Raw genomic sequence first — 15,235 nt, forward strand, 5'->3', positions numbered from 1 at the left:
CACAGTGAGATAGCACCTCACACGTGCAGAATGGCCATCATTAAAAATCAAGATGACAAATGCCGGAGATGACTTGGAGGAAAGAGAACGCTTGTGCACTGTTGGTGGGATTTCAAATTGGTGCAGCCACTGTGGAAACAGCATGGAGGTTCCCCCCGCAAAAAAATTAAAAATATAACTGCTGTCTGATCCCACAATTCCACTTCCATGTTTATCCAATGGAAACAAAAACACTAAGGGTTCCAGGTTCGATTTCAGTCAAGGCCAAGGGCACATGCCCGGGTTGTGGGCTCAGTCCCCGATAGGGGGCATGCAAGAGGCAGCCAATCAATCATTTTCTCTCACCATTGGTGTTTCAATCTCTCTCTCCCTCTCCTTTTCTCCCTGAAATATATGTATGTGTGTGTATACACACACACACACACACATATACACACATATACACACACATATATATATATGAAGATATGTGCACCCCATGTTCACTGCAGCATTATTTACAATAGCCAAGACATGGAAACAACCTAATTGACAGATAAATATATAAAGAAAATGTGACACACACACTCGACTATGTTATCTTACCTAATAATAGACAAACATGTAAATTGACCGTACCTTTGCTATGCTAACCAGCCAATTAGGAGAGTATGTAAATTAACCCAACAAAGATGGCGGTTAATTTGCATATGTAGGCTCTAAGCAGCAGAGCGAAGCCAGGCGCCCCCAGGGCCGGCTCCAGCTGGAGCCCGGCCAGAGGGAAGGCCTGGGTCCCGGGTGCCAGAGGCAAACCGGTGCCAGCAGCCAAGGGAAGGGAAGGCGTATTGCACGAATCTCTTCATGCAACAGGCCTCTAGTTCAGTCATAAAAAGGAAGGAAATCCAGCCATTTGTGGCAACATGGATGGACCTGGAGCAGCGGTTCTCAACCTGTGGGGTCGCGACCCCTTTGGCAGTCAAACGACTGACCCTTTCACAGGGGTCGCCTAAGACCAATTTGCATATCAGATATTTACATTACGATTCATAACAGTAGCGACATTACAGTTATGAAGTAGCAATGAAAATAATTTTATGGTTGGGTCATAACATGAGGAACTGTATTTAAAGGGCCAGAAGGTTGAGAACCACTGATAAAGGATATGATGCTAAGTGCGATAAGTCAGAGAAAGACAAATACCATATGATCTCACTTAGAGGTGGAATCTATAGGTGGAAGGAGGGGCCTTGGATGAAGGTGATCAAAAGGTACAAGCTTTCAGTTATAAGATAAAATACTGGGATGTCACGTGCAACATAACTATTGAGAACACGGCTGGATAGTATATTTGAAAGTGGCTAAGAGAGTAGACCCTAAGACTTCTCATCACAAGAAAAAACACATTTTTTTCTTTTCCTTTTTTTGTTGTATCTATATGAGATGACGGATGTTAACTAAACTTGCGTTAATCATTTCACGATATATATGTCAAGTCATTATGCTGTATATACACTTTAAACTTACACAATGCTGTAATTATATCTCAATAAAACTGGAAGAAAAAAGAAATGCCTATCTTTTTAAAAGAATGTACCCAAAGAAGTCAGACCTTTGTTCCCCTCTTGGAAGATAACCTCTAAACTCCTGCAATAAAGAATTTGACTGTGTTTTGTCATTAGTTCCTGAGAGGTAGTCCCTAAATCCTAGGAATTTCTCAAGTGACAGGAGTCTCAGCCATTCAAGATGAGCTCTGATGGTTTATGCCAGTGATGGCAAACCTATGACACGCATCTCAGAGGTGACACGCGAACTCATTTTTTTGTTTGGTTTTTCTTTGTTAAATGGCATTTAAATATCCTATCTAATAAAAGAGAAACATGGTAATTAGCATACAACCGTTACCCTTCCCATTGGATAATCAGGGCGATATGCAAATTAACTGCCAGCCAAGATGGCGGCCGGCAGCCAGGCAGCTTGAAACTAACATGAGGCTTGCTTGCTTCAGTGATGGAGGAAACCAACGTTCCCCGCCTGCCTTGCTGGCCTCTGAGCCTGCAGTTTGAAACATTGTAACAAATATAGAAGCTAAACAAAACCCCAGAAACCTGCTTTCAGCGAGCTGGGATCTCAGAGCTGGAGTTATACATTGTTTCGATTATAGAACACAAACAAACCAGATACCTGCTTTCAGCAGCAGAGGCCTCAGAGCTGGAGCCAGAGCTAAAGCTGGTCCAGAATTAAAAAAAAAGAAAAAAAGGAGCAATTGGGAGCTTCAGCCCTCAGCCCCTCACCCAGACTGGCCAGGCACCCCAGTGGGGACCCCCACCCTGAAGGGTGTGTGACCAGCTGCAAACAGCCATCATCCCCTCACCCAGGCTGGCCAGGCACCCCAGTGGGGACCCCCACCCTGATCCAGGACACCCTTCAGGGCAAACCAGCCAGCCCCACCCATGCACCAGGCCTCTATCCTATATAGTAAAAGGGTAATATGCCTCCCAGCACCAGGATCAGCGGAGCCGAGAGGCCTCCTGGCACCGGGATCAGTGTGACAGGGGGCAGCGCCCAAACCCCCTGATCGCCCTGCGGCTCTGTGTGTGATAGGTGGCGGGGCCACAACCTCCCTATCCGCCCTGCTCTGTTCCTGACAGGGGAAGGCGCCCCAACCTCCTGATCAGCCCTGCTCTGTGCCTGATATGGGGGGAGCTCCCCAACCCCCTGATCGCCCTGTGGCTCTGTGTGTGACAGGGTGTGGCGCCCCAACCCCCACCCCCCGCCCACGGGCCCTGCTCTGTGTGTGATGGGGTAGAGCCATAACCTCCCCACCGGCCCTGCCCTGAGTGTGACAGTGGCGGTACCCCAACCCCCTGATCGGCCCTGCTCTGTGTGTGACAGGGGGGAGCTCCCCAACCCCCTGATCTGCCCTGCTCTGTGCGTGACAGGGGGCAGCGCCCCAACCCCCGGATTGGCCCTGCTCTGTGCGTGATAGGGGGTGGCGCCGCAACCTCCCCATCGACCCTGCCTTGAGTGTAACAGGGGGCAGTGCCCCAACCCTCCAATCGGCCCTACCCTGAGCGTGACTGAGGGTGGCATCGCAACCTCCCAATCCACCCTGCTCTGTGCATGACAGGGGGCGGCACCCCAACTCCCCAGTCGGCCCTGCTCTGAGCCCGACCAGGGGCTGCATCTAGGGATTGGGCCTGCCCTCTGCCACCCGGGAGCAGGCCTAAGCCAGCAGGATCCCAGACTCCCGAGGGGTCCCAGACTGTGAGAGGGCACAGGCCAGGCTGAGGGACGCCCCCCTTCCCCTCGAGTGCACAAATTTTTGTGCACCGGGCCTCTAGTATAAAATAAATATCAAAAATATAAGTCTTTGTTTTAGTAACGGTTGCAAATATCAAAAAATTTCTATATGTGACACGGCACCAGAGTTAATTTAGGATTTTTCAAAATACTGACACGCCGAGCTCAAAAGGTTCGCCATCACTGGTTTATGCTAATAAAGCAACTCAAAGTGGGGGGCAGCCACACTATTAAGCTACTGTGATGTCATCAAACCTCCAGGGAAGGGGTGGAAGATGAGGTCAACTGAGTGGCGAGCGATGCAATCAATCATGCCTACAGAGCACACCCCAGGAGAAGTCTGGGCACGGAAGCTGGTGAGCTGGTGCTGGGGAAGCGACTCCGCGGGAGAAGACAGCGGGAGCTTTGTGTTTGGGATCCTTCAGATCTCACCACCTGATTGTGTCTGATTGGTATCCTTCTGCTCTAATAAATGTATCGCACTTTCCTGAGGTCTGTGGGTCATTCTAGTACATTACTGAGCCTGAGGGCATCATGGGAACTCTGGAATTCGCAGCCAGTGGCCTGCAGCGAGTGTGGACTGAAACCCCGGATTCGCAGCTGCTGAGCGAGGGCAGGCTTGCGAGGCTGTGCCCTTCACTGAGACTTGTGGCCCAACTCCACATAGTTGGTGTCAGAAGCCATTGCCTTGGGTTTGGCAAACGTGTTGCACAGTCCCGAGGGAAGCACCCTAAATGTGGTCAAGGGGCCCTCCTGATACAGGGATCCTTGCCCTCTCCTTCACAGAGAGCAGGGCACCGCAACAAGATCCAAAGGCAGGAACAGCCTCCGCAGGAATCCTTCTGTGTGACCCTCCAGAGGAAAGCCAGTGAGGGAGGAAGGCGGGGAACCCAGATAAGGGGAGGGGAGAGGAGGGGAAAGAACAGGAAAGTTCAGGGAGGAAAAAGCATGGCTTGCCGGTGCACAGCAACCCTGCTGCATCGGTGAACATGGGGTGCTCAGCCCCTCACTGCCAGGGGAGCTGCACTAAAGCAGCAGGTAGGTGGTGGGACATTGACAAGACATTTGATTTGTAAATCAGGAAGGTTTTCCCAATTCACTGAAGACGTACGTAAGTTCCATTTAAAGAGCAGTCATTCCTGACCGACCTAACATGCTTAGTGCCTCCTTATTATTAGACTATGCAGCCCTACCCAGTCTGGCTCAACCGGAAGGGTCCTAGGTTCAATTCCGGTCAAGGGCACATGCCCAGGTTGTGGGCTTAATCCCCAGTAGGGGGTGTGCAGGAGGCAGCCAATTAGTGATTCTCTCTCATTGATGTTTCTATGTCCCTCCCCCTCTTCCTTCCTCTCTGAAATCAATAAAAATATTTTTTTTTAAAAAAAAAAATAAAGACTATGCATCTGCTGTGACCCAAACTAAGCCCCACCGGGTGTCACCTGTCCTTTACCTAGAGAATGGCATGCCCGAGTGCCACGACAGGAGATAATCTGTGCTTGTCACTTTCCTTCTACCCAGATAAAGAACCCACATCAGCTTTTCCACAAAAGAAAAGTTTCCAAGATGCCACCCATACTTGGAAAAAGCCAGGTTGAAACACCTTTCAAGTCAAACTTTCTTGATATTACTCTGTCTTTCCCCGGGAGCACTGCACTACAACAGGTTCGGACACCTGTGGCCTCTTCCTTCAAAGCAAAAAGCCAGCAGCAACCCCAAGCTGATAAGATTAATCTAAAGAGCAAATTATGGTGTAATTTCCTATGCTGATACTTTGTAGTTAATTTTAAAAAAAGGTTTCATTTTCCTATTGGTCTGATTTCACAGGAACATGTTACCTGTTTCTGTGAGGCATATTTTTCTCCTGGAAGAGAGGCGCTGATTGGCCCCAACCTGGTGTAATGAAAATTTCCAATGTAAACTCATTTTCCCTCCGTTTCAGCAATTTTAAATCTATATATAGAGATATCATTGTCAGAATTGCATTGTTAGCTTCTCCTGGTAAACTAACTGCCTCACACTGTCATTGCAAATAGAGATCGATTAATGGGTCTCACGTCCCAACTGATTCCAGCTCTGATCTGCTTACTAGCATGTACCAGCAACTTCACCCACGGACGCAAGTACACCACCTTACAAGAGACCATCAAAATGCTGAATGTCCTCACAGCGAAAAAGGTGAGTGAGCTATCTGCCACCATCTCTCCCGATGTGTGGTGATGCTGTGCGTATTTCTTAGACTATGAGAAGAACATAACAGCTTCTAGCCAAGTCAGTAGCTGGTTGATGGGGATGGGAGACTTCTCCCTGGCACTTTTTTTGTTCCCTGCGGGACTGTCGGAAGTTTTCTCAGTTTGAGGGAGTGGGAGCTGCTTGGCAAGGATCACTCTGCTTAGCTGGAGTAACTGTATCTCTTGCTCTCTTGTTCCTGGCCGGGCCAAGGATCCACGGTGCATGGAGCTGACCGTATCAGACGTCTTGGCTGCCCCAAAGGTAGGAACTGTCTGGGGTGGTCTGCTTGGCAGGCGGGTGACCTGGGACAGGAGAGTCATCTATAAGTGTTTGAGCAAGAAATGTATTTCTTAACAGAAAGCGAACAGGCCCAAATGAACTCTAAGGTGTTAAATGTTTTCAAAGAATAAGAATTCTGATCTTTACTCTCAAAACATGTTTTGGAGTTTCTGGTGACATTTGATTTAGAGGATGTCTAATAGAGAGCTTGGATTCTGTCAGCCCAATGGAGATCCTGGTCAAGGAAGTGCTCTTTAGGATTCACCCAGCCCCGGCCTAGGACCTGGGACATAGGAGGTCCTCGTTAAATGCTTATTGAAGGAGAGAATTTTCTGGCCCATACATTTCCGAAAAAACAAATACGCTCACAAAAACAGATATTGAGATTACAGGTTGAGGGAGCTTTCATTTTGTCTAAGAGACTTCCTATGGCAACAGAGAAGGTATTGCCAGAGCCTCGTCTTCCGCCGCCTGGTCACCTCGCAGCCCACCGGTTCCGGGGTGCTGTCCAGGGAGCCTCGGCTTGCTCTGTCCTGCCAGCTCCCCTCCGGCCTGGTCCGGAGCCCTCCTGCCAGCTGAGGTCCAACTCATCCCTGCTTCTGGCTGCTTGGGCATCTCGCCTTTCCACCTCCTGTGCGCCTCACCCCCGCCCCTCCATCTGCAGTGGGAGGAGATAGATTTGACAGCTGATAGTGCATGTTCTCTGACAAACACATGACTACAGACATATCAATAGCTTTGTGCACATCAGTTCCTGTTTTCATGGAAACACACGACTGAGAATGAAAAACCCAAAGCTTCAATTTGCCAGTGGTCTCCTAACCACCTGCTTTCCACGTGTGCTGGGGGTGCCTGGCCAGGAGTGAAGCCCCGCGGGCTGGGCAGGGCCATGTCCCAGCACCGAGGCCGTAAACAGGCCCATCCTACTTCATGAGAAAAACTACTCTTTGGGCTTTATCTGGCTACCTCATTTCATTAAAGATTATTCCAGGGATCTGATATACAGTAATATATAATATCATAATAGAATTATACATAACATTATATAAAATAAGTGTATAGTATGTAAGTATAAATATTATTTAATTTGGTCCTTCAGAATCTCATTATGTATCAGACTCTATTGGTAGGATGGAAGGATTTGGAGATTTTATACCTATAAGATTATATACAGGGTGGGCAAAAGTAGGCTTACATTTGTGAGTACGTGAAACACAGGGTTTATTCTTGTATTATTATTTATTCTTGTATTATTTTCCATACAAACAACTGTAAACCTACTTTTGCCTCACCCTGTATGTTAATGTGATATATTTATATATATATATGTGTGTGTGTGTGTGTATATATATATATATGTATATATATATATACAAATAAAATAGCCAAGAGTCCACAGGTTGTGCTCTGGGCTCCCCGGAGAGCAGCTACATTGCCGAGAGCGCTCTACCAAAGCCAAGGGCAGGCCCTGAAGGAAGTGCAGAGAATCTGAAAGTGTGGTTTTAGCCCTGGTTCTGCTATTAACTAGTTGTACGGCCTTTGGCAAGTCTCCACACCTCTCTGTGCCTCAGTTTCCAGATCTGAAGAAATGCTTTTGGCTGGAATGCAACTATTGAGTTAGCAGAAAGTGATATTGTAAGATGCTTCAACTGTTGATGAAAGACAAAAAACTGGTTGTAGAGAAGCAATAATTCTAAGAGGGAGGGGCCGTGGTTGGAAATGATCAAACCTTCCAAGTCCGGGGGACCCCTCTCTGGCCTGTCTCTAGAAGACCCAGCCACCCCTCAGCCCACTGAGGTGCAGGCCTGGCCACGCTGCTCTCCTCCCATCCTGGGCCCTCTCTGCACTTGGTTCTAACATACCTCCCTCACCGCACAGGCAGACATCTCCTTCACCCCACCCTTCCGCAAACGCCTTCCCCGACCTGCTTCTGTCCTTCCTGATTAACAACCTCATTTTCCTTTCTTTTCTTTTACTCAAGACTCAGTGCTCACTTATCTAGGAGGATATTTCAGAACAAGGAAAGGTGGTTCTTTTCAAAACACACAGAGGCGATATGTGGAAGGGAAAGTTACATCCTTGTGTTTCTGGAAAGGAAAGCCTTTCTGAGATCGTGTATTAGTTTTATTTCTTTTGGGAATAGAAAATTCCTGCATCTCCCTGTTGGATAACATCCTGGTCTGGGCAGTTGCTGGCAAGAATGTGCTGATCTAAGTCCTGGGCTTCACAGGCGATGCCTGCCCAGGCGTCCATGAAGTTAAGGTGGTCTGAGGAAGAGCAAAGTGCAAAGCAAGCAAGCTGCTGGTCTAGGAAGGATTTCTTGGGTGGACCCTTGAAGGTATTTCCTACCAAAGAGAGCTCAAGTTCATAATTTACAGAAAGCTCTATGTCAACCCCCAATTTATTTTGGGGGGTGGGGGAAGTGAAGGATTTTCTTATACACAGCACTGGCTCGCCAAATCTGGGCAGAAGTGTAGATAATGGATATGACACAAATGGGACTGAATTTTTACAGGCCTGGACGAAGCTAGTGAAGAGCCAAGTTAGAGCTCTATAGGAGTCCCTGCCACAGAAATCTCCTAGGAGGTGCCTGGCCGGTGAGGGAGCTCCCCTGGCCTGCGCCTGGGCCTCCCCTTTGAGTCCCTTTCCCTGTACAGTTCTGGCTGCGAGGTCCGCCAGGCTGTGAAGTGTGCCCCTGAGCTGAGCTGCGCACATGCGGGCAGCGAAAGCTGGACACGCAGCTGAAAGCAGTCAGCATGGGCTGGCTTCCTGTTGCTGCGATACCAATGGAACTAAAACTCTAGCCCTTTGTTTAAAAGGCCTTAAGAATTAGGTTGTTTTGACCTTTTTCCACTTGATTCAAACTCTTTTCAATTCCTATTTTACCCTAATGGTCTTCAGGAAGTCCTCTGACAAGTATCGTGCAGTGGTTCTCAACCTTCCTGATGCTGCGACCCTTTAATACAGTTCCTCATGTTGTGGTGACCCCCAATTTCATTGTTACAAATTGAACATAATTAAAGCATAGTGATTAATCACAAAAGCAATATGTAATTATATATGTGTTTTCCGATGGTCTTAGGCGACCCCTGTGAAAGGGTCATTCGACCCCCAAAGGGGTCGCACCCACAGGTTGAGAACCGCCACGTTACAGAGGTTTCCCTGTATTATACGGCCATCCATCCAATACTGAGAGGCAGCCCATTCTCTAGGCTCCAAGCCAGCCTTTCTCCAAAGTCTCATTAGGTTTTGATGGAAAAATAAGCCAAGGGGCTCTTCTCCTCTTGGCCCCCTTGAACCTCACGGTTCTCTCTACAGCCACACAGGGTCTGCCTCATCTGCGTCCACAGGTGGTATGTCTTCCGCAGGCTGCACTGCCCAGAGGCAGGGTGCTGTATGGGAGATTTCTTGGCTCCCTGAGCCCAAAGATACCAGTGCTGCTCTTAAATTTCCAACTGGAATCAGGGCCCAGGACTCTCACCAGCTCATCAAGTGGGTGCCCTTACAAGGGTGTGCCCGTTCCCATCCCCCCGTCCCCGCCCAGAGGGGGAGGTTCCAGGAAGCTTCTGTAGTTTGGAATTCTGGTGTTTCTAGAATTTTGCCTAGATAGTAAGAGATGAACACAGGTATCTACACAGATGACTCACTGCTGCGTTTATTTACAAAAGCAAAAAAAAAACTGCAATAATCGGGGATTGATCAATTAGGGTACAAATATGCTATGAGTTCCTACAGAGCTCTCAATCCCATGTTCCAGATACTTTTGAATAACTGAAGAATAGCCGAAACCGGTTTGGCTCAGTGGATAGAGCGTCGGCCTGCGGACTGAAGGGTCCCAGGTTCGATTCCGGTCAAGGGCATGTACCAGGGTTGCGGGCACATCCCCGGTAGGAGATGTGCAGGAGGCAGCTGATCGATGTTTCTCTCTCATCGATGTTTCTAACTCTCTATCTCTCTCCTTTCCTCTCTGTAAAAAATCAATAAAATATATTTAAAAAAAAAATAACTGAAGAATACACTTGTACTATATGTTAAGTGTAAAAAGGTTACAAAGCAGTACCAATAGTTGGTCCCTATTTTGAAAAAAAGTATTTTTAAAAACCTGGTTAGATATTTACCAAAATAATAACAGTAGTTATCTCTGGCTGGTAAGATAATGAGTGAATTCATTTTTGTTGCATATATACTATTTTTATAGTAAACTTACATGACCGTGATAACTGTAAGAACGTACAAAGCTGCCTGGACAGTGCTTCTCATGTAAATCTCCCCAGGAGCTACTGTAATGCACATTTGTGGTTCAGGGGGTCTGGGTGGGGATTGGGATTCTGCATTTCCAACAAGCTCACGGGTGATGCCTGTGCTGCTGCCCCACGGGCCACGTGCTGAGTGGGAAGGGCCTGGAGCGTGTCCTGAGAGAGGCCAGGAGAGCTTCATCTGCTCTGGATCGGACTCGAGCTAAGACCACTCTCCAGACCCTGTGACTTCGCTTTTTAGGGGAAATGAGAGCACACACCAGGCCTGCTTCAGACGGATACACAGCTCCTCTCCCAGGTTCCCAGCAAGAGCTGTTTCCCTGCCTGTACGTTCCCTCCTCTAAGGCCCAAACGTCCCCAGGAAGAGACATGTGGCCAGCGCCCCGTCAGAGCTGCCAGCATTCCAAGGAGGTTCTGACCATGTACATGCAAGGTCAAAATCTCCTGACTGCTGCCCCGTCCAAGGGCCAGCTCAATGGCACCCTCTCTCAGATGCTTCCTGATCTCCCAAGGCCAGACTCCTGGGGCACCTCACCAGGATCCTGGCACTCACCTAGCTGTGGGGAAATGTCTTATCTCCTCACTTGGACCCGAGTTTATACACACACTGCTGTCTCCCATGGGGACAGCTAAATGGAGAGTGTGGCCCACAGCAGCACTGTTCAGGCAAAGGATGGGCATCCTGTTATTCAGCACATATGTAGGACTTCCAGGGAGACCTGGGCTTTCAAACCCCATAGGAATGACTGTGAGCTCACGTAGGCACCTTCCACAGAAAGAAACGGACTTGAGCTCCAGACAGATGGATCTGCATTCAAATCCCCACTGTGTCCTCTCCTTAGTTGAGTGACTTTATTAGGCATCCTTTCAGCAAAACCCTCTAAGACAGTGGTTCTCAACCTTCCTAATGCCGCGACCCTTTAATACAGTTCCTCATGTTGGGGTGACCCCCAACCATAAAATTATTTTCATTGCTACTTCATAACTGTAATTTTGTTATGAATCATAATGTAAATATCTGATATGCAGGATGTATTTTCATTGTTACAAATTGAACATAATTAAAGCATAGTGATTAATCACAAAAACAATATGTAATTATATATGTGTTTTCCGATGGTCTTAGGTGACCCCTGTGAAAGGGTCGTTTGACCCACAAAGGGGTCGCGACCCACAGGTTGAGAACCGATGCTCTAAGAGAAAGGAAACGGGGAGTGTCTGAGGAAAAAGCTGCTGAATTTGCAGATAACTGGGAGGGGGAGAAGTTGTTTGCAGAGGTTTATGGCTGTGGTGAGCAGCCTTCATTACCATGGCAAGAATCCTTGAACACCTGGGCCCATGTCTGAGCTAACCTGCCTTCATCACTTGTCTTCCTGGAAACCAGAAACCAGAAGGAAAAACTTCTCTCCCATGTTCAGAACAGAGCTAGTGTACGACTATCTGGTATTTCTCTTTCTAGAACACAACTGAGAAGGAAACCTTGTGCAGGGCCGCGACGGTGCTTCGGCAGGTCTACAGGCACCACAAGTGCTTGACCAAAATACTGAGCGGACTTGACAGGAACCTCAGCAGCATGGCCAACAAGGTAAGCTGCCTCATGCCAACAGCATGGCTCCCGGCGGACAGCACCTTCACATCTCAATGCGCCTCCTATGAGTGGTAGCCCCGTTACTCAGCCCATCCATTCATTCCAGCAGTACTTGCTGAGGCTCTATGTGTGCCAGGTGCTGTTCTAGGCACTGGGGATACAGTAGTAGGGAGAAGGCAGAGTCGCTGCCCTCAGAATGTTCCCGTGGGGAAGACAGAAAAGCAAACTAACGTGCCCACGATGTCCAGAGGGTAAGTGTGCAGAGAACATAGGAATAAAGAACATAGGGGTTAGGAGGAAGAGGCTGATTAGGAGTTGGTGACATCATCTGAGAAGAACTTAAATTACGTGAGGGAGCAGGCCTCATAACTGGAGAAAGAACATTCCTGGCAGGGGGGCAGTTGTGCAAAGGCCCTCAGGCAGAAATGAGCTTCATGTGTTCAAAGAGCGGTAGGAGGGCCAGGGTGGCTGGACCAGAGTGAGCAGGGGGATTTTAGCAGGAGATCAGATCACACTGGGCCTTTGGACTCTGCCCCAAGTATGGTGGGAAATACCCACCTGGCTTTTAGCAGGACAGAGACTACGATCTGATTTTTGTGACTTAAAAAAGATTACTCTGGTTACTGTGTGGTAGACTGAATAGAGAGTGAGCAAGTGTGTCAGGTCACTAGAAGGTCAAGTAAGATGAAGACAGAGATGGCCATCGGATTTGGCATGACAGGGGCATCGGCAAAGCTGATATAAATGGAGATGTGGTAATGAAAGGCTGACTGAAGTGGGATCCATAGTAAATGGGCAGGGAGGAGTGAGAAGGAAGAGGCAATGAGCACAGAAAAGTCTTCTGAGGTGTTTGCTATAGGTTGCAGAGAAATGGACCAACAGCTGAAGGGCAGGTGTGGAGTGAGGGAAGGTCTTTGAAGGTGGGCTATATACTCAGCATGTGAATGTACCAATGGGCATAGTCCAGTGAGAGGGGAGAACCAACAGTGCAGGAAAGAGGGAGAGCGAAGAGTGGACGTTATCTAATGTCAAGTAGAGGAACTGGGCCATTCACCCCTCCCTGGGCCGGTTACCTTATCTATTAGATAAGGTGATGGAATAGGGAGCTGACATTACACTCAATTCTCTTTTAATCCTCTTAATCATCTTATAAAATCCGCACTGTTTTTCCCATTTTACAAAAGAGGAAACTGAAGCGTTCTATAAATGAAATGTTTGTCCTAAGCAATATAATAAATAGTAAACTGGTAGAGCTGAGACCCAAACTGAAGCAGTGGCCTGGTGGCAAGTACCTGGAATCCTTCCCACCTGGCATGCTGCATGCTGTGTTGTTGCTATTTAATGGGCAGGAGGGCAAATGGACTGAACCTCTCTCAGAAGCCCAGGCGACCCACAGAAGACCCAGGTCAGCAGTGGACAGGTCTCAGCCTCTACCTTCATGTTAGGCCCCTGAGCAGCACCTAGCAGTGTGTGACACACGTCTCCAGACACTATGGCACCCTGAAGGCAGATACTGGAAATAGGCAAGCCCTGCTGTCCTCGTGGTGGAGTCAGACTCCCCTTCAATCTAGACTGGAGCCCTGGTTCGATCATTGCTCCGGTGCTAAGTGCCAGAGTGGGCTTGACTGGAGCAGACAGGCAGGACAGCAAGACTCGAGTATTTAGCAATGCAAGCTAATGAAATGTTTCTTTTGTAGACCTCCTGTCCTGTGAACGAAGCCAAGAAGAGGACACTGAAAGACTTCCTGGAAAGGTTAAAGACCATCATGCAAGAGAAATACTCAAAGGGTGGAAGCTGGATATTTTAATTTATGAGTTTTTAATAACCTTATTTTAAAAATATTTATATATTTATAACTCATCATAAAATAAAATATATGTAGACTCTGACAGCATGGTTTCACTTTACTCGCAATGGCACCTTACTTGACAACTTTTGGGGAAACCAATTTAATTTGCTGAGAAGCTAGTATGGAAGTAAAAAAGGAAAGATTGCTTTCCTCTCTCTAGCTGCGGACATAATGCACAAAATGACTAAAGAACACAAGTCCACTTAAGACATAGATGATGAGAGCGAGCTGCAGAGTGGGCCCATGAGTCCTGCTGACCACAATTCTGAATGGAGAAGGTGTCCCCTGGGTGCTTAGAACATGCTTCTCTCATTGGCACAGGGTTGTTACATTGAGACTATAGGGCAGTGATGGCGAACCTATGACACGCGTGTCAGAGGTGACATGTGAACTCATTTTTTTGGTTGGTTTTTCTTTGTTAAATGGCATTTAAATATATAAAATAAATATCAAATATATAAATCTTTGTTTTACTATGGTTGCAAATATCAAAAAATTTCTATATGTGACACGGCACCAGAGTTAAGTTAGGGTTTTCCAAAATGCTGACACGCCGAGCTCAAAAGGTTCACCATCACTGCTATAGGGGAAAGTAATTCTATCACACTACATGACTCTGCAGTGAATCGTGTTTAAAGCTCTAATAGTGTAAATTATCTTGATTCTCAAGTCTTAGAATCAACAAAGCACAGGAGAATTACAGTTACAGAACAGACTGCAAATGCTACCAACCTGACACTCTAAAAGGTATAGCTGAATATGGTTGAGAGGTAAAAGAGGAGGGAAGGAATGAGAGGTGAGCACCTAATATCCCTAGCCCACTCAGCGACGGGGTCCATTAAGCAATACTGTCGACGGTTGATGGAATGAGAACAAGAGATTTAAGTATTTTTCAAAATTGCAAAGGTGATAGTGTGCAGCGCCAGCACGGCCAAGGATGAACCTGAGTGAGGGCGGCTGAAAGGCTTAGAAAAGACAAACAAGAGAATGAAAGCTGGGTCTCAGTGGGACGCTGCTTCTCTGAGAGACAGCGCCAACGCCCACAGCCATGCCTTTCTTTTACAGCAGATGCCACGAAGCAAAGTAAGGGCGTGATCAAGATGTTTAAAACATTCTCCTGGGTTTCAGCCCTACTCAACTACAGGCACCTGAACTCTATCAAGCCTACATCACTCAGGCACATTGGGCCATGTGTTTGGACCATAGGTTCAAGCTTACAACCATAGCTGTTGGCTATAATTGTGCTGGGAGGGCCCTGCCCTCTAAGCTGGCCTTGCACATGGCAATGAGAGGACTGTGCCCTCTCATCAGTCCAAGGCTTGAACCTGTCCAAAACATTGTAGCGGCTCCCCACATAATAGAAGATCTAAAAATAATCTTCTCTCTATATAAAAGCCTAAGCAACAGTTACGCCAGAATGACCGGAAAAACCTAACAACTGGTCACTATGACGTGCACTGACCATCAGGGGGTAGACGCTCAATGCAGGAGCTGCCCCCTGGTTGTCAGTGTGCTCCCACAGGGGAAATGCTGCTCAGCGAGAAGCTGGGCTAACAGCAGTGCTACCGAGAGGTGGTGAGCACGAGTGGCAAGGCACCTGGCCCCAGCTTGGGCTCCTCCCTGGCCACCTGCCACTTGCGCACTGCTACATCCCCCGAGGAATTCCGGACTGCGAGAGGGCACAGGCCAGGCTGAGGGACACTCCCCATCCCCCTGCACAAATCCATGCACCGGGCCTCTAGTTTACTATAAAA

At 47.8% G+C, this 15,235-nt stretch overlaps 1 protein-coding gene across 1 annotated transcript; it reads left to right on the top strand.

Annotated features, from left to right (window-relative positions):
- Positions 1–5,322: 5,322 nt before the first annotated feature.
- Positions 5,323–13,439, top strand: IL4 (interleukin 4; the record flags this gene model as incomplete). Its single annotated transcript, XM_081092780.1, has 3 exons — positions 5,323–5,454; positions 11,503–11,628; positions 13,329–13,439. 3 exons carry the CDS (start codon positions 5,323–5,325, stop codon positions 13,437–13,439), a joined length of 369 nt encoding a protein of 122 aa, XP_080948906.1.
- Positions 13,440–15,235: the final 1,796 nt, after the last annotated feature.

The sequence above is a fragment of the Myotis nattereri genome (assembly GCF_964212035.1).
Source record: "Myotis nattereri genome assembly, chromosome: 5".
In the NCBI taxonomy this organism is placed as follows: Eukaryota; Metazoa; Chordata; class Mammalia; order Chiroptera; family Vespertilionidae; genus Myotis; species Myotis nattereri.